The sequence below is a fragment of the Oreochromis aureus genome, linkage group 10 (assembly GCF_013358895.1).
Source record: "Oreochromis aureus strain Israel breed Guangdong linkage group 10, ZZ_aureus, whole genome shotgun sequence".
Taxonomy (NCBI): Eukaryota; Metazoa; Chordata; class Actinopteri; order Cichliformes; family Cichlidae; genus Oreochromis; species Oreochromis aureus.
Window position 1 is genome coordinate 28,883,611 of NC_052951.1, and position 26,204 is coordinate 28,909,814.

The window sequence follows — 26,204 nt, forward strand, 5'->3', positions numbered from 1 at the left end:
TTACCAAATGGAAACAATGTTGCCATTTCAGCCTCACTTATGCGTAGCTTGTTTTCACAACAAACACCACAGCCGTCCCAGTCATCACATTTCCACCCAATTTCACACATGCAGAGGAGCAGAGATTGGGGTCTGAGATGTTTCGGCTTCCATTTGCAGATCTTTTTTTTGTCAGGGAGTGGTGTCAAATCTCACTTGTAGAACACCAGACACTTATCTGTGCCAGGAGTCTGTGAAAGCCACATTACAGCATTTCATTTGGAAGAACCTATTTTCCTCCTTTTATGACATTAATTTACACCCCTCCACGGGGTTGATGCTTATATTAAACAAAATCAAAGTTTCAGATAGCGAGATCTGTCGATGTACAAGTACTAAATGGAAACTGGAAAACTGGATTAAGGATTTCCCCAAAAGGGAAATCTTAACATGTGGAGTTCAGACTCAGGCATATCGATTTTGCAGTCAGCACAGAAACTCCGCCCATCTGCTGTTCTTTGAGAGGGGCAGCCAATCAGAAGAAAGATGGCCTAAAGGGAGGGTGGCTTTAAAGGGGGCGGAGCTAAAAGAGTTTGTTTAGGCTGTGCCTTTACCTAGTATCAAACCAAAACTAATTATTTTGAACTTAAGTGCAAGAACATAAATTTTGAACTGAAAATGAACTAAATAGGTTCACTTTAATTAAATGAGGCCTACTTATCCTTTGACCTATGTTATGAGCAATATTATAACCTATGTTATAAGACGAAATCACACTTAACTCAGGTGTAGCAGTGTATCAAGAGGCCATGTTTTGCACTGTTAGCTCAGAAAAGCTGTTAATAAGCACCATTACTTGGGACCCTTTAAGGGAAAGTTTGTATGGTCTCAGTTCTCTTCATCTTACCTTTTAATAAATGCCTCCTTCATATTTTGGATTATTTTAAGGTTATTTTAAGATTTTTGGAACAAATGCCAGTATGTAAATACAGGCCAAAGTCATTCTCAACTCTATAAAACTGCCGTTATAAAATACTAAGTGAATTGGACAAATTAAAAGTTTGACCTAATTATGGAACAAAATGACAAGTTAAGAGACTGCAAAGGTCTAAAGTCATACCATAGAGGCATTTTACTCTGAAATACAAATGAGACCCTGCCTGAGGAAAAGCCAGGTAATCACCAAAGCCATTCTGATTCATTCTCCTGGGAACATTACTATCTGTACAAATATTTCTGCCTGTCAGTCTTATGTAAGTGGAAGTTTTGACCTGCTGGTCAGATGTGAATTGCTTCTTTGATCTTTCTCTGCTGGTTGATGACTTTGAACTTTTTCCAGAAGATGCTGGGAGCACTTTTAATAATAATAATAATAATAATAATAATAATAATAATAATAATAATAATGCATTGGATTTATATAGCGCTTTTGGTCAGTTGATGCTTTCATTTCAGGGTGAAATGATGCAAAAGAAAAGACTTTACTTGCTTTGTCATGCCCTTGGTTTTAATATAACCAGCTGTTTGCACTTGATTAGATGTATACACTTAACATAGTCACACATGAATCAGCACCATTTACTGTGTAAGATAAATGTGAAAAGCACTGAAAAGCTGGTAAGTGAACCTCTGAGCTTTTTCACACATACTTATTATGTCAAAATTTTCAAATGAGTGTTTTGTAAAGTGATGCCAGGAAATACAAAGCTCCTGTGACTGAGGTGGAGGGCTTTAATATGTTCTCTGTTTTTCTATCTATTTCACTTTCTGTGGATTTAGAATTTATTGGTGCACATCATCAAATTTGCTTCTTCACTCTCTCTCAGTTTGTGATTTTCCTCTCGGTACCGTTTTTTACACTATCTGCAATCTGTCAAGTGGTTATTGTTATATTGTTCATTGTTTTATTGTCTTTGGCTGTTTTCACACATGAAGCCAACACGCTGAAACAGTCATGTCAAGACATCGTCAGACGTTGCCCTTTCTCGCTCCTGATAATACCGTCGTATGGTCTGGCTGAGGGTGCCGCCTGGGTATACTGTAGCTTCCAGGAGTCAGGGCACATGACGCCTACTCACTTACTGTGAATTTATTGCTATTCTCACGTGGACAGAGAGTTTGTTGCTGTTTGCTGGCAGGTTAGTCTACATAACGTCTGAGCCGTTGGACATTTTTGTCGAGAAAAGTTCAAGCCTGCAGCTCATGTGTGACGCATCCAGCAGATGGAACCTCAAGCCTGGTCTCTTCAGGCACATTTTTCCTGCTAAAAGTACAAATTGCATATAAAAGATGGCAGCAGTGTCAATGACATCACCTACTGGTTTTGGACTCCACAGTTTAAAGCCTCACCAAAGGGAGGAGTTATAAAAAACAGCATAAAACTCACTGCACATGTTATGAAGGAGGTCTTTGCTGTTGAGGGCAGAGAGGTCAAAAATGAGATGCTTCTGAAAGCTCAATGCAAAATACTGCACAGCTTTGAGGATAGAATATGGGGGGATGTTTTGAAGGTGAGCCTCATGCTGCTAAAGGCTCCAGAACCCTAAATAATTTTAAATTTTCTGTTAACATAGCAGACTATAAGATTTACCACTGGCCCTGGCTGGATAGGGAAGTTGCTGCAAGAAAAACAAAAATAATAATGATTGTCTGCCAGTGTGGGAACTCTAATTAGGCTATATCAAGGGAGCTCAGTGGAAACTGATAATCATAACAATCCAGTGTTTGTACCAATGCTACTATAAATCTTGTACGTCGTTCAGGTGAAACCACAAAAGGAGGAAAGATAAATTACAGAAGGGAAATTTAAAGGGAGGAAGATTTCTCCATCTATCACACAACTCTTCTGAGGATCCCATCTCATCAACTGAGTTCTCAACTAACTTTTGTTTTTATTGATGGCTCCATTTTAAACAGTATACATCACACCGGTTACTTAACTGCACATCAATCCCAGCAGGTTACATTCAGTCTATCAGGCCTAAATGTGTAAAGAGCCTCAACAATCGCTGCACCCCGTGGCCATTTTAGAATAACCACCTTTATTGCAACAATTCAATCTCCAAACCTGATTACCTGTCTTATTCGAAACAAATGAGACAAATAATAAAAAGAACTCTACTGTGGGGTAGTATTGACTTAACAGATAGCAAAGGCGGTGCCGTTTGGAGAGCGGCATAGCCAGTTCTGTAAATGATTTATTATATCCAGCGTAGAATGAATGTTTATAGTGTTTCCAGGCCATTTGCCCGCTAAAGATGGCCTGTTTAACTAGCAGGTAGTGTGCATTGTTTGCTATTAGATATCAATAATAAATGAAAATTACTACAACATATTAAGAGTGTTGAAATTATTCATGGGATTCCAAGGAATGATTGATGTAGTAGAAAGCACCCGTAGTTCTTCATCGGCGCAGGAGGCCGACTCTTTTACAGCCTCGCTATGAAGACACAGGGCTGTCGCAAGGAAAGCACATCCACTTGGTCACCGGTTTATTTTTATATCTCCAACTTAATGCTCTCTGTAGGAGAAATTATGTTAATTTGTAAAGGTTTAATCTATTTATTAGATGAATTTGTTTAAGATCAGAGCATGTTTGTTGATCCATTACTTTAATAAGGCTCCACTGTGTTTAAAGAAGATTCATTTGCTATTTTAGCCAAAGAAATGAATTCTTTAAACCTTCCAGTTAATCTAAAACAGTGCGTCTCAAATGAGGTACTAAAACCCCTGGGTTTACTTTCAAGAACCACGAGGGGGTACTTTAGTTTGTTCTGATGTTGATTTAAAAAAATATCAGTCATGCACAACTCTTCAGCTATTTTTAGTTCAATTAAAGACTCACAAATTGTCATGTGCCATACAACCTCACAGAAGGTGATAGCAACAGAAGCAATCGGGTTCACCATCAGCGGGAAGCCATTTTGGATTCATGGTTGAAAAAATTGGGGGGAAAAAATAAAAGTAGACAGAAGTTATCCACATATCTGTGTGAAGCTTCCTTATCTGCAAGGACTCTGATCAGACAAAGAAACAGACTGTGCTTTGAAAATAGTCTGATCACAGCTGCCTTGCATGAGCCTGTTATTCTTACAAAATTTTAATTGCAACTTATCAGTGATACTAAATACAGTGCAATGACAATGTTATCTCATTGTCATTGCATGATGATAGAAATATGCTTTGGAGTTATTTTAAGCAACTCAAATGTGGGATTTTCAGCTACAGCTTTTGTTTTTTCAGTTATCAGTTGCTAATGTGGTGGTTGGGTTGTACTAAAGATAATACAGTTCCAATCAAAAGTTTAAGACCACTTGAAAAAAACAGCCTGTTTCCGTTTAAGCATTGCTTTCAATAAATGCTCAAAAAATGTTTTTTTCTCACTTCCATTTCTTCTTGTTGTATGTTGAAGCTCTACTTGAAACCTTGTTAAGATCCAACCATGCAAAATATGTTTTTTTGCCATTTTTCAAGTGGTCTTAAACTTTTGTTCGGGACTGACTGTGTTAAAAAATGTACAATTTTTATTTTAAAAAAAGCTAAGACAACAACTATCAGGCAATCTGGAAGGAAGCAATCACAATCTAAAACAATGGAAAAAAAATAACTGAAGCTCATTTCAGGAGTGGATTACAAAGCGAAACAAAACAAAACAATCATGGCTGAAGGCAGATGTCAACCATGAAGATGTTACATTATCCTGTAGTTCTCTTTTTAAAAAAAGGCAAGTTTTTGAGCCTTTTTTTGGATTTAATGACTTGCAAGACAAAGGTGAAGGATTCTGAGAGTACTTCATACCCGATCACCTGCTGAGTAGCGTTAGCAGAGCAGCGCTGAGTCTGTCAAACTTAATCAAAGTCACGATCATACATAGTCTGTTTCATATTGAGCTTTGGAAAACAGTGGGATTAGCACTGCAAAAGATAACATGGATACATAATAATAACATAAGAAAATATAGCTTATATAATACTATCCAAAAAGGAAAGTATTCATATTAGCTGTGAAATTGATATACTGGCATATATATGCTGTGCTATGGTACACTACAGTACTTCTGTTACTTCTGTGAAGGTTCTTTGACAACCTCTCGCCTCTGCGTTTTCTTCTTATATGCTTTCACACTTATGATCATGAGTATCTTTTGCCATTGCAACAAATTCCCTCCTCCCACAGGAACAGACAAAAAATAATAACAATAATATTAATGATAAAGTTTTATTTATAGTTGCCTTTCGAAACACCCAAGGACACTGTACAATAAATGAACCAAAAAAACAAGTTCAAATTAGACAGTGCAAATGCAACCTCAGGGAAAATGCTGTGTTAAGCAGAGCTTGGATTTGAAAAGCAGTAATTAATCAGTATTTATGATATCAGAAGGTAAAGAAGTCAAGAGCAACTAAAAGCTCTGCATGAAATTCAGTCTTTGCCACAAATTCTCTTTGTGAACCGCTTTGTCTTTGCATTTCATAACCCAGAACAAATTCACAGCACAGTCTCAACCCTACAGAGCTGAAGCATTACATTTTGCAGCTACTTGGTAGGAGAAAAAATTTTATAATGTAAACTTGTTAATAAAATCTGCATTTTTCAAAGCATCTTAACCAGTGCGACAGTTTTCTTTTCAGCGGGAGCCTGACTGGACTTTTTTTTATAGGTAGGGATGAATCATGTATGAAGCATGAATTATGTAAAGCATGTCTTCGGCAGTCTTGTAACACGATGGACTCCCTTAATATACAAGCAGAGCAGGGCATGGTGGCATGCAGTGGTTATTTGACCCTTCACCTTCTAATGTAATGTCAGTAATCCCATCTAGCGAAGACGTTAGATGTGGCATCCTTCCTCTGAAGTTAAAATGCTTCAAACATAGCACACATACCTTACAGTCAGTCAGTCACACTGGGTAAGAAATATATATTCCTTAATAAACTAAATTAAGTCACTCAACAATGCCTGCTGTTGACATTTACAGGTGGACAAAAAAATAAAATCATATCGCTACAGAAAAAATTATTATTGATTTTTTCCCCTCCCAGTCTTCTCTTCTTTATTTACACATTAATTAATCTGTAAAGAACACTTTCTCCAATAAACCTTTGAGTGAAAATATTCTGGATAATGTACGTGAGTAGGGTTTTTTTTTTTCATGGAGCTTTGATTTACAATTTTGACCATATATACCTATCCCTGTGTGCAACTTCTTGTTGCTTTTTAGGGACAGGTGCTTTGGTGCAATAATTACATATGATGATCTGAGCTCATTAGTGGAAACACAGAACAAAGCAGTTTTCTTTTGCTGAAAAGAGTTTCCAATATTTATTTGCACATTTCAAAAAGATTTTTTTGTTAGTGTTTACAATGAGGAATGCAACAAAACAAGTCAAATCAGGAGATTAGTGAAATTATGTTTGTGGAGCATTTTTTTTTTTAAACTTTTGATTTCTTTATTCTTTCTTTTCACTTTTTTGTGTTTACTTTTAGTGCACCCAGTATACGTGAATCTATCTCATCAAACTGTCATGTGGATTACATAAACACGGGGTCGGTTTGTTGCGGTTGAGGGTTTATTTGCTTTCGTTGCATTTCCTCTTCTTACTCATGATTAAGTTGGACATGCTGGCTGGGAAACAGGCTCAGGGTTATCACCTTCTTGCAGAGGGCTTGCTGCCGATGGACCCTGACAAGACGCTGACTCCCACGGAGGCTGTAAACCCTCTCTTTCTCAGCCATTTAATAGAGGCTGCCAACAGTTCCTATTAAGTCTGTGTGTGCTTGTCCGCCACCATGTTTGTGGGCAATGGTCATGACTGAAAATGTTAAAACTGTTAGTGTTGTGTCTACATTTTAGGCAGTTTAGTTTGTATTCTTTTGTTCTGCTTAGGTTCCTAACATCACTGCCGCTGTGACATTAAATCCCTTAAAATCAACTGTAACTACAATAGAAAATATGTTGCACAAATAAATGTAATTTCACTTAAGTAATCAAAACAGATCACTTTTTTCTTCTGCTCAAAAATCAGCATTCAGTGTTACGTTTGCCTGTGATACCACGTTCTGCAATTCATGACACTAAGTAGGTGACGTTGGAGCCTCTGCAGACTTGACATGAACTCATCAGGAGCCCAGCTCAGACTTCAAAGCAGACTGAGCCTCCCAGACCTGCTGTGAAGGTGGCAATGGACTAAAAACACATTTCCACTGTCTGAGAGGTGCATTTGCATGTCATTACACGGAGATTGCTGCAAAACCCAATGGCAACAGACAAGAAATAATTTTTAAAAAGCGGGCTTTACCTGTCATCCTTCATAAAGTAGAGCAACAGGCAGCAGCAAACCACAAAAGCAGTGCTGCACAGAGTTTAACTGGTGTTTTTACTGGTACAGGAACTGAAGAATGTCACCTCATACAGCAAATGTGGCATAGCATTATTTTAGCAGACCATGTCCATAAACCTGTCAAATCAGCTATTCTATACATCCAATTGGCAAATATCATACACATGCAGACCTTACTAGTTAAGCCTGCCCTCAACTGCTGCTCAGCTGCATGCCACTTTGCAAGCCACTTCTACCCTATCTCTGTCTTTCATGCTGGTTTTTACTTACAGTGAGAGAAGCAATTATCTGATGCCCTGTTGAATTTGTAAGTTTGCTTACTTTGAAAGACGTTTCAGTTCAATGAGTGAGACAATATCAACCAAACATCCAGAAAAAACAGGAAAACAGCACAACAAAGTTATTCCACTTGATGATGTGGAAATAAATGAATAAGTATTTTATCCTTAAACAAAACATGACTTAATATCAGGAGAAACCCTTTTTAGCAAGCACAGTGGTAGTTGGTCACACAGTTTGCACACATTTTGGATCTGGTACACTGCTCTTTAAAGACACTATGTAAATCCTCTAGGTTTGCTTGGAAACTAAAAGTTTCAGCTCCCTCCACATATTTTCTACAGGACTAAGGTCTGAAGATTAGCTAGGCCACTCATTAGCCTTAATGTACTTCTTATTTAGATGCTTTTTTGTTGCCCTGGCAGTAGGTTGTGGGTCATTGTCAGGCTGGAAGACTCATCCCTGACCCATCCTCAGTAGTGTTCTGGCTGAGGGAAGGAGTTTTTTATCCAAGATTTGACCCCATCCACAGGTTGTGAAATCTCTCCATACTCTTAGCAGGAAAACAGCCCCAAAACATGTTTCTACCTCCATGCTTAACTGTGGGGATGATGTTCTTTGGGTCATATTCAACATCTCTCTTGCTCCAAACATGACGGGTTGAGTTGATGCCAAAAGCTTGATTCTCTGAATCATTTAGGTCTTCACTGACAAACTTAAAATGGTTCTGTACATGTGCCTTCTTGGGCCGAGGGACCTTTATGCGTAGTGTGTTACCAATGGTGCTTTTGCTGACTGTGATTCCAACTTTCTTCAGACCATTAACAAGATCTTTCCATGTGGTTTCAGCACATGAGGTCCAGACGGCGGGCAATTGATGGTCATTTAATTTTTCTTTCATTTCTTGATAAACAGCATCAGGGAATGGCACCGTTTCACCAAGCTTCTCGCTGATGGTCTTGTGCAGGTTGACAGTCCTGTCCCTGACGTCCTTTGAGAGCTCTTCGGTCTTTTCCGTGGTGGTGGAGAGGTTAGAACGATGAAATTGATTCTGTGGACAGGGAATATGTGTAATTTATTGATTTTATTGATTGACTGCAGCATGGGCACACGGCCATCTGTGGGAACCAGAATTACTTATTTCATTCAATGACATCCAAATCAATTTATAACTTTAATATAATGTGTTTTTTCTGGATTTTTGATTGATTCTGTCTCTCGCCATTAAAATGAAACTTCCATAAAAATTAGAAATTGTTCATTTCTTTGGAAGTCAGCTTATAAATTCAGCAGGGGCTCAAATAATTATTTCCCCTACTGTTATTAAATGTCACATATGTCAGATATATAAATGTCTAAATACGATTCTCATTTTCCAGCAGAATATGTCAGCCCTTTTGCAGCTGGAAAAGAGCATCGTCCCTGAGGTTAGGTCACCTCAGGGACGATGCCTAGTAGGTGTTTTGGGGTGGCATTTGCTCAGATTGTCTGCTAACATAGCGGTGAGCTAGTCTAAATACACAAGTGCAGATTATATCAGGTATCAGTGAGATCTTATTGCGCACTGACTGTTGTTTTCTAAAAATGCATGAGGAGCCCAACAGACTTCCTCACACATACGCTTGAACAATCAGTGTGCGCTAGTGGTCGCTGTGAAATGCCCTGAAACTGAGTGACTCAGGGTGTATGTCAGGATGTGATGGTATGAGCTGTCAACACTATTATTGTTGTGCAAGCTCCAGCAAATAATAACTGAACCTTGTCATCTAAGTTATGATTCCAGACATTATAGGACAGGAAAAAAAATGACAATTTGTGTTTGTGAAAGAAGAATTAAATCTTTGGTATTTCATAAAATAAATAAAATATATATGATTGTTTTGTGTGCCGTATAGTTGAGGTCTCCAAGCCTGCTTTGCAATTTCAGTAAAAGTAATAAAGTCGCTTGAATGAAAACCAGATCTATAATAGCTGTAGTGTTTGTCTTTATGATTTTTAAATCTTTAAGAGCATATATGACTCCACACACAAGAAAGCCTTGAAACTCTTCCCATAGGTGAGGTTGCGATCCTCAATTTACTAAGCTTTTAATGGCCAAGGCCGAAGACATGACATGCTTACAAAGCCATATCGTGAGCTCAATAAAACTTTTAAAAGCCGTCTTGCCCAGCGTGATGAAAAATGGTTTTGTTGTCCTTGGTAGCAAAAACTATCTGCCCTTATGAAACAAATAAAACCCCAAAAGACAGAAACAAAAGGAGAAAAAAAAAAAAGACAGAGGAATTTAAAAAACCCCCAAAAAGACACCAGGAAGCTGGAAGGTGCGCTCGGTCTGCAGAGCCAATCGCTCAGATTAAGAAAAAAAAGGTAATGCATGCTGGAGTTATGCAAGTTAAGTAGTGGGAGGACACACTTGCTCCACAGCAGCTAATGATTTCACAGTATTTAAAGCTGTGAATTATGTCTGTTCCCTAAAGTGCAATATGTCTGTGTCAAAGCTGCACGAACTATCTAATTGTGGTTTTAAGTACACAGGGACGGATGGAAGAGTGCAGAATTTGATTCGATCAATTTCAAGGTCTTCAGTAAATATGCAGCAAATATGGAAAATATGGGAAGGACGTGGAAATCATTAGTGCTTCCAGAATGGTGGGCCCTGTTATAGTTCTCTAAAATCCACATTTTTTGAAAGCTCAACATGTCACATTGGTTTATTGGAGCCAGAAGTGACTACATTTGGATCAGAGCATAAAAGGCTGAGTTGTCACCAGAGATGGGGAGTAACGCGTTACTGTAACAGCGAAAAAAAACCCCTAAACTTCTGAGCAAGCAGTTTAGCACACTGCCACGGGAATGTGAAATTCACAGAGAAACCCCGGATCCCCCCACTGACATGCCCACTGCTGCACCGGGCAAACCTCCACCTGCTCCACTCCTGCTAAACAGGTGAAAATAGATTTAAGAGCGACAGGACTTAGTGCTGCTGAGTTTTTGATTTTATTTATTTTCTGCTGTTTTACTTGCATCTATTTGAAAGAGTGAGTGTAAACACACTCTAATTATTTTATTTTATATGATCGAATATGCAGAAAATAGGTTTAAATGTTAAACAAATTTCTTTAAGTCAAAGACAGTTGCGTGTAATTCAATTTTTGCTTGGTGCAATGTGCATAAAGTTAAAAGATTAAAACTAATAAAACAAGTTTTAAAGAGAGACCTTTTCATTCGATTCAGTTTTATATGATGGATTATGCAGAAAAAATAGAATTGGACTGAAAGCTCTATTGCTTTTTTTTTTTAAAGTAATGGGATTACTTTTTTGGAGAAGTAATCAGTTACTAATTACTTTTTTCAAGTAATTTGACCAACACTGGTTATCACTATACTTTAGAATGCTTGGCTAGCAAGCTGCATCTATTTAATGGTTGTGGCTATTGATGAAGTATAATAATGTATGTACATTATTACACTTCATCAATAGCCACAACCATCCACTAGACAGGTCTATACTCTAAATCATGTCTTGTAATAATGAAAATGGGAATAACAAAAATGTGTCCTGTTTTATTTTGCTAGTCTCTCCTGTGCGTTGTGTATAGTTGTGTATCCGTTTGTATCATTAGTTAGATTCTGTTCACCTGTGTGTTGATGTCACAGGTTGTTTCCCTGCTTCCTTACTGCCTCATTTGTGTACTTTAGCCCTCAGTTTTCCCCAGTTTTTTGTCATGTCCTCCCTCGTGCTATATGCTCCCTTGTTGTGTGGTTTCCCTTTGTCTCTAAGTTTTTCCTTTTCTGGCTCCAGCTCTGCCTGGTTTTGTATATTGTGTTACTTTGAAAGAGACTTCCAGATTAAAGCTGCTCTTTTGAGTTTAAATTCTGTCTCCCGAGTCCTGCATTTGGGCCCAACTCTGCTTGCCACACACCCACACCTGTTCTGTGACAAGAACGATGATTCAAAACACACTGCCAGAGCAGTCAAAGCATACTTGGATAGAAAAACACACAATGCAACCCTGTCAGTCATGGAGTAGCCTCCCCAGAGCCTGGACCTCAGCAACATTGAAGTAGTTTGGGATAATCTTGACAGAGATTGGAACAAAAGGCAGCAAAGATCCACAGATAAGCTTTGAAGGGCCGTCGAGAAGACTACTTAAAGAAATTAAAAGAAAGCTTTCTTAACATAATTCACAGTGTGTTTAAGAATAAACGTAGCTTCTTAAAATCGTACAGCAAAATAGCAAAACACAAAGAAACAAGGTGTCGCTCGAGACATTTGCACAGTACTCTACACATGCAAATTAATCCTCGTGAACTTTTTTATCATTAATGTTATGATCACAGTTTATCGATATAAACTAAAATATTTTAGCATTTTGACGGTGCAGACATTTGGGAAATGTCAGGAAAGGAAACAGGAAATCACGTATCCATTAGTTCTTCTGCATTCTCAGATTTCTCTTTTACTGTTGTGGGTTAAGTGTACCAATGTGGTTTGAACTGTCTTATACCACTTCATGAGAACTGGCTACCAAACACAATCTACTAATAAGAAAACAGTTGTGTTGTTTTTTCAAAAGGTGCTAGTTGACAGTAGCGGAAACATTAAAAAGCACCAGACACACAACTTCCATTAACTTGCATTGTATATTGCACAAAAGGAGTTATAATTGAAGAAGGGAATAAAAATGTTCTCTCGGGTCCATTTCAGGTTGTGATGTTTTACTGTCATCCCTCCAGAGGAGATGAGGAACAGCAAAGCCACATCAATAGTTTCACCAGTTACATAACGAGTTGTGGCGCTCACCTATTATGTAAAATGCAACATGTCTTGTCTCAGCATTGTATTTCTAGTCTATAGAGACAGCTGTCAGTGTGAAGTTATTATCTCCGCCTCTCCTGTGATGGATTTCTCCCTGTATGGTTGCTGAACCTCTTTGAAAATTGTCTAGAAAGAAGCCCGTGTCTTTGATTCGGAAGGACTGACACCAGAATCTGACATTTGCCGTTGATGTTTTATATAGTTAAAGATATTTCTGCTGTCAGGCTTCATTCTAGCCACTCTGGAAATATCTTGACATGAGATCATAGTGTCTATGACTGGCCTGTTATCCACAGGAAGAAAATAACAAAGCCATTACAAAACACAAAAATTGGGCTGCAAATATAGCTGCAACACCAGCTACAGAAATTCATATTTTCCCCCTTTTCCTCCCATCAATCTATCTGTAAAATGTAAAGAAAATAACTGTAATTAAACCAAAGTCAAAGTATTTAAGTGATGCATTAGTCCACTGCGGATATCATACATTTTTCTTCGGCAGTGGGATTCCTCCTCAGAGGTCTGGTGTGAATTCTGGTACTCTGGCACCCCCGGTGCAGAACTGAACCTTTATTACAGGTTAGATAAGGCATAAATGGCTGGTATAGTCACAGAGGGGCTGCAGATTGATTTCACTTTGAGTCAACTCTGCACTCCACGCTGAACCAAATTACCACTGAGCTGAATTTACTCGACTGCTGAAACGCCAGTCATGCCACATCAGAAAAATAATAAGTTAGAGAAAGAAGTCTTGTTATTGCCAGAGGTGCACTTGTACTCTTTGTCTGTGCATCAAGTGCGTAATTTTGCTAAATTAGATTTCCAGCAGAGAATCGGATGACAAAATGGCATAAATGTGCGCTGTACATTTTTCCATATATTAGCATTATATCATACCATAGCCTGTAAGTATGGCCGGACCATTTGAAAGCTGCATTCAGACTGTTAATGCAGGAAGTGAAACTGTAGACATCCTCACTATGGAGATTGTTTATTAGTCTAAAGTGCACGTCGTTAAAATCATTACTTAAATCTGAAATCTGAAAATGTATGTGCAAAGATATTTTGAGAGACTGTGCTGGCATATTTCTATTCATTGTCTGTAAATCCAGCAAAAAAAAAAAAAAAAAGAAAGCAAAAACACGCAATAAATTAATATCATTTCCTGCTTACCACAGCTCTCAGAGAGTCACAAAATATGTAGTTTTATTTTTCCTAGAGGTAATGATGACAGTTTTATGTCCAATTTTACTCAAAAACAGCAAATAGTGTCCTAACTTGGCATTAAGTACTTATGTGTGACTGAGTCAGTAATAAATAAATAAATAGAGGGGATGTGTTATTTAACCCCAAGAATATGATTCACTGATGTTTAATACTGCAACAATCCATCTCCATCATGGTGGAAAATAGGAAATAATGCTTACGATCACTTCATGTGTTGTATAATCCAATTTGCTGGCAGTGAAAAAGAAGAAGAACATTACAAAACTGTTGCAGTTTGTTAAAAAAAAGGCCGAGGAGTTAGTTCATCATCAACAATATGATGCTATTTAAAGTGGACGTGCTCTGTTCATTTCCAGCTCGTATTTGTATTCTTGGACTTGGACTAAAGTAGCTTTTCATGATTCGTGCTTCAAAATAATTCTTATTTATTTCATCTTGAGCCTTCCTGCAGCCCCTTATTTCATCCTCGGTCTGATTTAACCTTCTCCCTTTCACCCAGCTTTCTTCTGAGTGCAGGCAAAAGATTTGAGCAACCAATCGGTGGAGCTTGTGTGCTCACAGCCAGAGCTGTGTGCCCAACATGACCATGTTGGAGAAATTGGCTCTCGGTGAAATGATACAAATCCAAAACTGAGCATCTGAAACTGAGCAGCCGGAAGGCCTCACAGGGATTATTTGTACATACACTGATGATTTGAAACTTTGGCAATGATTGATTTGAGCATCATTGCTATATACAGTCATGTGAACAAGAGAGTTTTCACAGGACTCTGTACAAGCCTGCAAAAAAAGTACACCCTTCATGCTTCCATGGGAAATAAGAGCGTAAATAGAACCACTAATCAAATGCACTTGATCAGGTGATCATGAGTAAGCGCGAGCGCCTCTATAAAATAAAAATGTTGGCAGGTTGCTGCTCTGGAGCATTCAGGTGTGTGTTAACAAGATGCCACAATCTTTTCAGCAGTTCTAACAAATTCACCCCAAGGTCAGACCATGCAGAGCTACACCTCAGCCTTCAGTTAGCATGTTAAATGTTAAAGTTCACGACAGTCTGTTAGAAAAAGACTGAATAAGTGTGGCTTGTATGAAGAAAGCCTCTTCTTTCTAAAAAGAACATGGCAGCATGGCTTAAGATTTGCAAAACTGCAAGAATAATGCACTTGTACCAACTGTGAAGCATGGTGGTGGTGTGGTGATGATTTGGGCTGGTTCCTCAGCCATGGGACCTGGACAGCTTGCAGTCATTGAATTGACCATGAACTCCTCTGTATACCAAAGTATCCTAGAGTCAGATGTGAGGCCATCTGTCTGACAGTTAAAGCTTGGCCGAAATGGGATCATCCAATTTGGACAATGATCTCAAGCACAGCAGCAAATCTATAACAAAGTGGCTAAAAAAGAAAAGAATCAACGTGTTGCAGTCGCCCAGTTAAACTCCAGACCTCAACTCAGTTGAAAGCCTGTGGAGGGTTATATATAAATGCATGAGCTGCAGTAACATTATAAAGCAGAGTGGGTCAAAATTCATCCACAACATCATTAGAGACTGATAAAGTCATACAAAAAACAATTACTCGACGTTATTGCTACTAAGTGTGGTTCTAGAAGGTACTGAATCATGGGTATACTCATTTTTCCACAGGACTCTCGGGTAAAGCTTTCCAGTTATTTAAGTGAAAAGCAGATTTATTTTCTTGCACTGTCACATTTTCCATGTTTGGGGTGCGTCAGATGTGTATTACTAGTACTTCATGCTATTCTTATCATAAACACATAATAGATTTCAATCATCAAAAGATGAGATACAGCAAGATGGAGCAAGTTAACACATATTGTCCCGCACTGTATGGCGGACGATTATAGAAGCTGCTGACAGCTGCAGAGAGGCCACTGCTCACCAGAGCCCAGACGCCTCGGGCGCTCAGCCTCATAGACGCAAATGGATTCAGTGTGGCAGCACCTCTGAGAGTGGGCTGCATTTTCTCCTTAAAAATGTATTTATGCTTTGTAAAAGGCTCGTTTGAATCTGTTATGAGAATCTGGAGAAGGTGAAAGTGAGATGACGATAAACACGACCTATCGTTTCATTATTGTGGCATCACTGATGTGACAGATGTTTGTGCTGTGTGCGTCAGATCAATGTAAACACAGTTTATTCATGATAAAAGTCCTTCCAAGATGTTAAAGTTGATCCTAAAATGAAAAGCATATGAGGAAAATTTTAGCTTTGGATGCATAAGAGCTCATAAAACCCAGCTAATGAACCATTTGAATCGTCATACTTTGATACACATTTTTCTCTCCATATATTTTTTTTATACATTTTTCACACCTACTTAAAAAGAAAACCCAGAAGCAGACACAACTGACTCATATTTGATCAGCAGTAGCAGCTGAAAATATTTGGTACTGACTCAGATATGTAAAGATCCATTTAGTGTGCAGCGTATTCCGCTGTATCATGCATTTGTTTGCTTCCAACGATCCGAAGTCAGCATCCGTATCCCAAGTTCCAAAACCCCACTTACTGCTCTCTAACGACCTGCGTGTCTCACCTGAGTTCAAAGGGCTTTGATCTCAGCTGCCCAAGTGAAGTGAACTAAAGGAGTAAACACTCCAGACTTTGAGTAAACACCTCCAAGTATGGATTTTAATGGATGGGAGCCGCTGGATGAGACGAAACACACTACAGTAGGTTTCTATACCTACCTCTGCAGAAGCTTCTTGCTGCTGCGGGAGATGCACACAGCTGAGGGCAGGGTGAAAAGCACTGATATATAGCCTTCATATATTAGTTGGACTCTCCATCAGGGACACACGGGCAGAAGGCATTAGACGTGCACTAGTAGAGGATGCATCATTAAAATACAAAAACCGCAAAGAAAAGAGCAGTCGCTTTAAATTAACCTCGTCTTTTGTCTCCACATCCTTGCCCTTGAATGCATCTGTTACCCGTAAGATAAAAAGAGGTTTGAATTTTAAATCGGCATAAACAAATAATAACTTCCAAAAAGTGCGTAACACCATTACTTTCACATGCTGTATAAATCAGGTCCCCTTGTGAGATATTAGGCACCCAATGAGCCAAAATCCTTCAAGGTCAGAGCGTCCCTTCATATATGAAGCTACTGAGGCTGAATTCCTGACATAACTCACGCTGACACGGAGCACACATCGTGCCAAAAACATGTAAGATGATGAAAAAATTCCCACTCGTGTTAACAATGGAAAGCAAAGTAAAGACGACACTGCCATTTGTGTATTGCATTTTCTTTAGTACTTTACATATAACGGGAAAATACAAGGGTTTGCTTTCAAGAGAATACAGGAAATTTAACAGTGCTCTGTACATTACAATATTATAGTCAGTGTGGTGGTTACTTGGCACAGCCAACCGAGCCGTGCACGTTGTGCACATTTCACCATGGGCGGGGGTGAGGGTGGGGATACAATTCAAAATCTTCATTTACATGTTATAAGCAGTCTAAGTTTCTATTAGCAGCTTGAAGAAGTTACAAAATGAGAAATATCTACACTTTGCCAAAGCAGGAAGGGACTGGAAGATGTAAAAATCATAATAAAAATAACGCGTATTAAATACCGCGTGAGTACATCAGCGAGGGGAGGGGAAAAAAGAAACACGTGAAAACCGAAGCTGCTATTAGACACTTAATCTGTAAAGTCACCAGATCAGACTAACCAGGTTAACACTAATCACAAAAGAACCAGGCTTAGTTAGGAATTCTACATTCATCCTGAGAGACCGTCATTTGAAGTCAAAACTCAAAACACACTGATTTTTCTCTCTAGTTCATAGGAAAACATGTCGATGTCGTAGCTGAAGGAGGTCGGGCTTGGACCGTCATGAACGTCGTCTCGTTTGTAGCCGATAACACAGATTTAAAAATTATTAAAAACCAGAGTTGGTCATTATTCTTTTCAACCACATGGAACACAGAGAGGGCATGCAGCAAATCAAACCCTTAAAGTCCCAATCCAGGATTTATGTAGATCGACTGTGGGTCTATATACAAGTAATATATGGAAAAGTACAGTTTAGTGATGAGAAATAATCTCACGCCTACTTTCAGACAAGAATTAAAAGGGACAGTTCACCCTAAAATAAACTTGACATATTTTTTCCTCTGGGTTGGAGTGCTACTTAACCATGTCATTTTCCAGTTTTATAGAAAAAAAAAAAGCTCTCATCACATAGATCATGACCTGATTACACAAAACGATCCACAAACCTTGTGGTGCGCACTTTCATGTACAGCAGGAACTATTTTCTCTCCACCCAACTACACCCTCCAACCATATCACTGTGCAGAAGACAGCATCAATCTACCCATGACAAGAGGCACACCCTAGTGACAGAGTGACATGATGTAAACAACATAAATAGCGTCAAGCCTTCATTAACAGCTGAGCTGCAATGTTAACTAGCTGCACGCTTCTTTTTAAGTGTTTGCAGACAATAGAAAGAAAATAGTTTAAAGAAGAAATCACTCCAAGCAAAGTTTGTAGAGGTTTTTTCGAGGAACTGGTTCATGATTTCTGAAACAGACATTGCTGTTGAGGTTTTAACAACCTTGAGCGCCTCAAGACAAGTGCCATCTGGTTTCATTATATTCAAGAGAAGGAGAACAATACTCCTGCTGAGATCTCTATAACTGGAAATACCACATACCATATATTTTAAAATATGTTTTTGTATTTATTTTGTGGTGAACCGGCCCTTGAAAGCATTAATCCAGTTGCTGATAGGTAGTCACATTGAGTGTTGAAACATGTGGTTTAGAAGCCAGCTTTTGTATTTACAGTGTTGCTACGAGCGACCGTGTCGTCAGATTGTCAATCAGTGGAAAAAAAAGCAAAAGTTAAAGAAAAGTCAAAGTCTTTACTTCTATATTTTCATCTGATGAAGCTGGTATTTGCATAACAGCTTCCACAGTGAGAGGAATTCTGGATTGGGTCTTTACCCAGACCCTTCCCAGGGTCTTAAAGGCAGGTAAAATGGCAACAAAATACATTTTGAGTGACAAATAGAGCCACAAAAAGAAGCATGTCACATTTGTTTGCTTATTTGCAGGATCCAAATTAGACAGTTAACACAAAAGAAAACTCCAAGCCCTTAGATGCACACTACAGAAGTTAAGCAGAGTTACATGGAAAGCCATTTTTTAAATCTCGTGCTTGTCTCATTAGTCCTGAAAAGAACTTATTTTATGCGAGATCAGAGCTGGAATAACATCAACCTTTAAAGTCGTCTCTAGTTATTCTCTCTAAGTACTAAAAAGCAGACAAGCTAACAGGGCAAGTGTAATTAAAAATACTATCAGCCCTGCTCCCAGTTACTATGCATCTGTCTGCCTGGTGATGTTTTCAGTCTTCAGATATTTTACGCTCCCTCTAAACCCTCCAGAGCTTTCATTTTTTTTCTACTTGAGCTTACCTGAAAGCCACGTCAGTAAACATTTAAAAGACAGCAATTAACACTTCTGCACAACAACACTTAGGCTGTGTTGATTTCAACCGCTTTGATTTGTCAGTAAAGCCTGAGGTACATTTACATGATCTCACACCCGCACCCATATCACCCTCACAGCTGGAGTAACAGAAGCACATTTAGTATTTTCCCCGCAAAAGCTACTACGCTCTGGCACTGTTCATATTTGAAGTAAATTTGTGACCTCTACACACAAGTTCACCGGACTAGAGAGTCGAAACAGGGCCCACATAAAGGTGTGTTTGAAAACAGTGTGACAGCATGGGATGGTCATGATTTAAATGATGGAAGAAAATCAATGATTTATTCCGTAACCACCTTTAAGGATGGATGGCGTTTCCTGTAGAGTTTAGAGGATCTTGTGCTCAGTGAGAATGTTTCCATTAGAAGTTCTTCTTTTTATTTTTCCAAAAGGCTGGAGGGCCAGCCAAACTTGGGGAAGGGAAGTAAATCATCAAAAGATTAGAATCTATTACAAGTCTGATGCATAGCAAATCCCCTCGTTCAACAGTCAGATGTGATACCATTTATTAAAAATCTACAGTTCTGTTGTGACATTACCGAGGGGAACCATCAGCCCACCACAAGACTATAAAATATTCAAGACTTCAACCAGCTTCCACTCTTCTACCTTGGAGTAAGCAGCTTGTCGAATGTTCGAGCTGAAACTGGCTCCAGCTCGATGCAATATATACATATACTAGAGAGGAATGTCTGCATGTATGTTAGCCTGGCCTGGCCTGGCCTGGAATGACATGGCATGCGTGTAATGCATGATAACATATTCAGTTTAGTTATGTGTATGAATGATTATATAATTACAATATAAACATTTACAAATTTGGAAAAAAAAGTTGCTGATTGTGCCTCAAGATCCCCTTCCATGCAAAGACTGTTAGAGATCCTCGCAATGCACAAGCTCTTTGTATTTATACCTCATGCTCGAGAGCAGTCGTAGTATTTTACATAGTAGCTCTTACTACACTGTCTCTAGCCGTCGTGAGAAAACAGGGTGTCCGCGCTGATATACGAAGTGAACTGTGACCATTTTTTTTATTATAAGGCATTAAGATTTGTTCAGGACCATGAGGACTAGTAGTAGTAGGGCACTGCTTTTGACTACCTATGAAATGTAGAAAAATGTAAGGAATGAACATGAGTACAAATCATGAGTGTGCCGCACCAAGAACAACCATGAAGAACGTTTTGCCATTAAAAGAACGCTTTTCCTACTTTGGCAAAAAACAAAGAAAATAAAGAAAAAGAAAAAATATGATTTTTTTTTTTAAACATAGCTTTCATGAGAGTCTTTGACAGTTATTTGCTCATCAAAGGCCTCTTTGTTTGGAATAGGTACAGTACTGCAGAGTCCCACCGAGCCCCCGAAGCACGACCGGTACCATACCACGACCGTACACCTGTCCGTATCAGGCTTTCATTGAAATCAGATCCTGAAAATAAGAGAGCCGCAGCAGCTCTCTCGTCAGCCCTCGGCTCGGCTTCCCAGTGAAACAGGTTTGCTATAGCCAAGATTTACAGATTTCTCTAGCAATTGAGATCCTCTGGTCAGGTCTTTGGCTTCCTCGCGTCCTCCTCTGTGTGAGCGTGTATGAGATTACAGCACTGTGCAAACTAAAAGAAACTAACCAAAACAACAGTTGACCTTTTAGTCTGTGAAAAAATTATCTTTCACTTAGGTGTAAAAGAGAAAAATAGAAAGGAACGTTCTTCTTAGAAAGCCGAGAGTGGGGCTCGACGCTGCACCTCTTATCTCAGGCTATTTCTTTTATTCTGCGCATGTAATCGTGCAGTTCCTCTGGGTCTTGAAAGCCCATATCCTGGCAAACCCACTGAATGTCCTCTTCATCTGCTATCGGGATGGAGTTATAGGGCAGCTCCTCTGTGGGAAGGGTGGTAAAAGTGGTGAACTTGACTCGCTTGCGCTTCGAGGTGGGTGAACTGGCATCCTCGCCGTTCTCCTTCGTAGAGCCCCCAGAGCTGCCGTCACCCCTTCCGTGTACCTGGCTTTGAACGCTAGTCTGGGAACTGCCACTGCTGTGGTGGTCCCCGTGGCAACAAGTCTGTACGCCCTCCAGAGGGTTAGTGGGACTTTCCACTTGCTGTGGTGACAGATCACACTGGGCCCTCAGTGGCTGGCCGTTTCCCAGGAACACCCAGTGGTGGGAGTGATCCATGTTGGCCTGACCCTCAGGTGGGATCCGCTTATGGCGGTATTTAAGCACAAAGACAATGCAGTTGATGAGAAAGACTAAAATGGCCAGGCAGAAGACTCCCAGTAAAGCGTACATGCCAATCTCAAGGTCAGTCATGTTGCGAGGCGAATGCACAAAGTCTTCCTCCTCCTCTTCTTCACCCTCAGTTGGTTGCTCTTGGATACTCATAGTAGGTAAATTGGTGTAATCAATGGGAACACTGGCAGGCTGCTCGTTAGATGTCTCATAAATTCGTCCACTAATGTTCGGATCGACGATTGGACGCCTGGTGACGGGTGCCAGCTCGATCTCCCCCTCTGTGGTCGCCTCTTCCTCAGAGTCCTCCTCGGGGCCAAAGCGGACCTTGACGTAAACTGCAGCAGATGCGATGACGCTTTTGCGTTTGGTCTTCTGGCAGGCCTCACAGATGGTCATCTCCACACGCACCATCTCGCCAGATCCTTCTCCTTCTGCCACCACCACAGGCCAGCGTTGCTGAGGCTCCTGGGATACTGACACAACTTTGTCATGCAATGTGGAGGCATTGAGGTTGTAGTCTTTGGGATCAAAGTAAGTCAGAGTGGCGGCTGTGTTGTCACTAAAAAGCATCCAGACAGACAAACTGGCCTCCTGTCAGAGAAAAACAGAGAAATACATTTTCAGTTTCTAGAAAATAACTTTTTCTTGTTTCAGTATCAAAATGTCACTTGTGATCAAAATGTCAAATGCATCAACTGAAAAAAAAACCTAAAATCAAGATTTTCTTTCATTGTGAATGTAATTTGACTTGTGGTTCATGAGAAAAACAAAAAGAAACATTATTCAAATTCAAACATTTCAAAGCAATAAATATATCAGGGGAAAGTAAGTCAAGAACATAAAAAACTGCACCAAAATAGAAGCAAAAGTCACAAATTTGTACCAATCAATAAACAAGCTGCACTTACTTTATATTAAGAAACAGCTGTGATTATTCTTGCACATATTGTGTTTTTCCTTATTTAGGGTAACATCTATACACACTAAGCAATGATGGATGCTTATATTAAATACACCCCAAGTTCAATGTTGAGGTCAGTTTACGTCCCCACTTGTAGCCATTCGACAGGTTTCAGACTGGTCTAAACACAAATTTTCAACTCTTGCATCTGTACGATGCAGTAAAGAACAGTTATCCCTAATATGGTGATATTAGTCATCAACTGTCAGCACAGTACCCCACTCATCAGCCAATCAGAAGACAGCATCCTTAATGGGAGACGAGCTAAAACTGTGGAAGCACACGTCTGCCCAGCAGAGCCAAGTCGAAATTTATTATCTCAAAATGTCCCTCAAAATATAAATGTACTTATATATATATTTAGCAGTGGAAACAAGCTTCTATATATAACAGCTTGTTACAGGCAGTGGATGGATTGAGGAGCTGCACCAACACCCAGTGTGAAATAAACAAGGTTTATTTTGAAAATTAAAGTCCCACAATTAAAAAAAAAACGTTGGAAACGAACGTAATAGATCCACTTAAAAAACAAACCAAAAAGATTTTTGTCCATCTCAAGCAGAAATAAATTTAAGATAATGATGATGCTATGTGTTAGTTTGACCAAATACAGAAAATGCATTTATTTTGTGTGAAGTACAGTATCTGCTCGAAAGCTTGCTTTTGTTAAATACTAGTATGAGTAATAGCAGAACACAGGATGACCCTTTATTTATGAGTTAATAACAACGCTTATCAAGATGAGAGACGACTGATGGGCAAAGTGAAGCACAGGTATAATTTTGATAAAACAATTACCCATTCTGTAGATGTTTATTCCTCACCAAAGAATATTTAAACAGTTCATCCTGTTATTTCACGGCATTGATCGTGATTTGAATGCCTGTTCCCAGCTGAGCCTTTGAAGCCCTGGACTTGCTCCAATTCCTAAATCTCCAGAGCATTTGTGAGCATCCGCAGTGCCCCTTGCTCAGTACAAGCCTTGACATGCACACAAAACGGCCTGCCTCTGATGTGCACACAAGCGAACCACTTGCGAGCACAGAGGAGGAAGGGGTGGCAAAGAAATGACTGTGTTGTCCTGAAGGCTACAACGCAGGTTCATTCGGCAGCACAGACAGATGAGGCGCATACAGCAGTGGTGTGTGCTCCAAATGATGAGTCCGTCTCTTTGTGTTTGCTTCTTGTGTTGGTTTTATTTTTGTATTTTCTATCACTCTTCGCTGTCTGCTCTCCCCTATAGAGAAATTGGATAAAAAGCCTGGGTGCCACTGCCAACACGGCAGTTACCTGACAACATTCATCTGCTGCAGAATAAACCACAACATTGGTGTCCATGTAATCAAGGATGCATTTGACAGTCCCCTTTGTTCACAGCTTGCCTAAACATCAGGAACCAACCATTAGGAAAAACTGACAAAGAGGGAAGATTTTGTTTGTAGGTGCAGAACAAATGCACAGAAGGAAAAAAAAAAATTTTGGTTTGGAAGAATGGAGGGAATCTGCGTGTTAAGTGGGGGAATATCAACCCTATTTTTGGGTCCAAGCCTCTAACAGATTGGTTTAGGGGCCTTTAATGTGCTATTCGGGTGTCATTCTACCCGTCTACATTTTCATTAACATTGTTCACCATCATCATGCAGTCCTTAGTGGCTCAGACATAAACATAAACTGTGTAAACTAATATTTTGATAAGAAGATTAAGGGAAACTCTAAGAACCAAAAGCAAAAGCAGTCTGACAGCAAAGTACACAATTGGGGTGATACTATGGAGTCTTTAAGGTAAGATGGGCCTGATTATTCAAAACCTTGTATATGAAGACAAGGATTTTAAATCCAATTTTGCATGTAACAGGGAGCCAGGGAAGAGACGCTAATATGGGAGAAATATGTTCTCTTTTTCTAGTCCCTGTCAGTATTGTCACAGTATTGTTTTAGATCGACACCATAATGCTATCAAGACAAAGTTTTGGGCTAGACCTCATCTTTATAAGATTTTTAGGGTCAAATACAATAAGCTAAGGGTCCCCAACCCGGACCCGGTCAACCCCCGGTCCGTGGCCTGGGGGTTGGGGACCGCTAGAGACGAGGCTCCAGTGTGAAATTTATGGTTTTCAGGGTTTTTATCGTTAACTCAGTTTCCCTGGGTCTTTTCCCGTGTTGTAGTTGTGTGTCTTATTTTGAAAGAAATATTTACACATTACCATAGCGACCAGAGAGTATTAAGGGGCAGAGAGGAGGATGTTACTCTCAATGTTAGTGGCGCATTTCAGGAGGACGCTGCTAATAAAATTACACAATTACACAGTGAATTCGCGTTTATTATTATATTTACAAAATACAACAGTTTTTGTTTTGGTCATATCATTTTATTTTGTTGTATTTATCTGCGACACCTCAAAGGTCGGTCCGTGAAAATATTGTCTGATATTAAACTGGTCAGTGGCACAAAAAAGTTTGGGGACTGTATTGTGGTCATTGGTACTGAACGCTGCACTGAGATCTAGCAAAACGATCATAGAGATGAGTCCACAGTCAGAGGTCATAAGAAGATCATATAACTTTCACTAGTGCTGTTTCTGTGCTGTGCTGGACTATAAACCCTGACCGAAACTCCTCAAATAAACCATTCCTCTGCAGATGATCACCCAGCTGTTTTAGAATTACCTTTTCAAGAATTTCTGAGATGAAAGTAAGTGAGCAGCTTGCCATGTTTTATTTGAAACAACACTCCACTGTCAAAAATTCATGTCCTCTGTTCAACCTCAGTTCTCCTTTTCATGGATGCCTTCGCCCTTGATTGTAACACCTGGGAGAACAACTACACTGATCACTTTAGTGGAGAAAGAATTTTAATGGTGTCTCTGTGTTTTCTCAGAACTGACATGTGGATATTGCAATAGTAAGCAAAACTCTTTGATCTCCACAAGACGATATTAATAAAGCTACCAATATGGATGATAGTAAAGTAACTCTCTCAAGCTTTTATTTTATGGCATCTAGAAATATATATATGGATGTAAACACAACATGAACAGCTTGGATGATAAAATATGCATAAGCAGTGCAAATATGATTCTGTGATATTTGCATCAATTTAAGATGTAGAAGTGCGATGTGTTCAGATTTCTAAACTCTTTACTGACATACTTTTTCGTTACGCAGCAACAATGAGCAGATCATAGCAACAGGAGTGGTTTACAAAGATCCCTTAAACGCTGAAGTGTTTCAGTTCAAAGAGGATTGAACTTTGTCATGTGGAACAGAATAATGCAAAGAGACCTTGATTGTCCAACTCGCTGCATACATAGTTTATGTGTTTCATTCATTTCTGGAGTAATAGAGGACATTTAGAAAGTTTTCCTGTGAAACGGAATCAAATGGCTTGAAATAGCTCCAGTAGTCCTCTGAGAGGTTTGCCGGCAGAGGAATTGGCTGCCTTTTATGGCCCGGCCTTGGAGAGCACTTAGGACAATACATTACAATAATTAAATTTCAAGGTGGCCAAGAAGCGGAAAGCAAGAAAAATTGGAATTTAATGCTCGCTTCTCTCTCACTGATGCCTGATGTGGTTGTCGTTGCATTTTTAGCAACTTGCAGGCCAGAGAAAGGGCAAAGCAGGAGAAGGAGTCAGATGCACACATACACACATTTCTCCCGGGGTGAAGCAGGGCTGCCAATTAATTCTTAGCTGAGAATTGCAGAGACTCTTGCTCCCGTGTGAAGAAACAGTGGCAAAGACTTCCCCCCCTTACACAGACATCTTCTTGCTTTTCACTTGAGCAATAAAATCCATTTTGGGAAATGTATTTGGACGTATCAGAAGTGTTTTGCC

The 26,204-nt window shown here is 39.4% G+C and overlaps 1 protein-coding gene across 2 annotated transcripts in view; it reads right to left on the reverse strand.

Annotated features, from left to right (window-relative positions):
* Positions 1 to 16,901: 16,901 nt before the first annotated feature.
* The window catches only part of tmem132e (transmembrane protein 132E), a 431,641-nt gene continuing 422,338 nt past the window's right edge, over positions 16,902 to 26,204 (reverse strand). For both annotated transcript variants that reach the window (XM_039618561.1, XM_039618560.1), the window contains exon 9: positions 16,902 to 21,999. In XM_039618561.1, the coding sequence (XP_039474495.1) occupies positions 20,929 to 21,999 (1,071 nt within the window). In that variant the 3' untranslated portion in view covers positions 16,902 to 20,928. The remainder of the gene's footprint in view (positions 22,000 to 26,204) is intronic.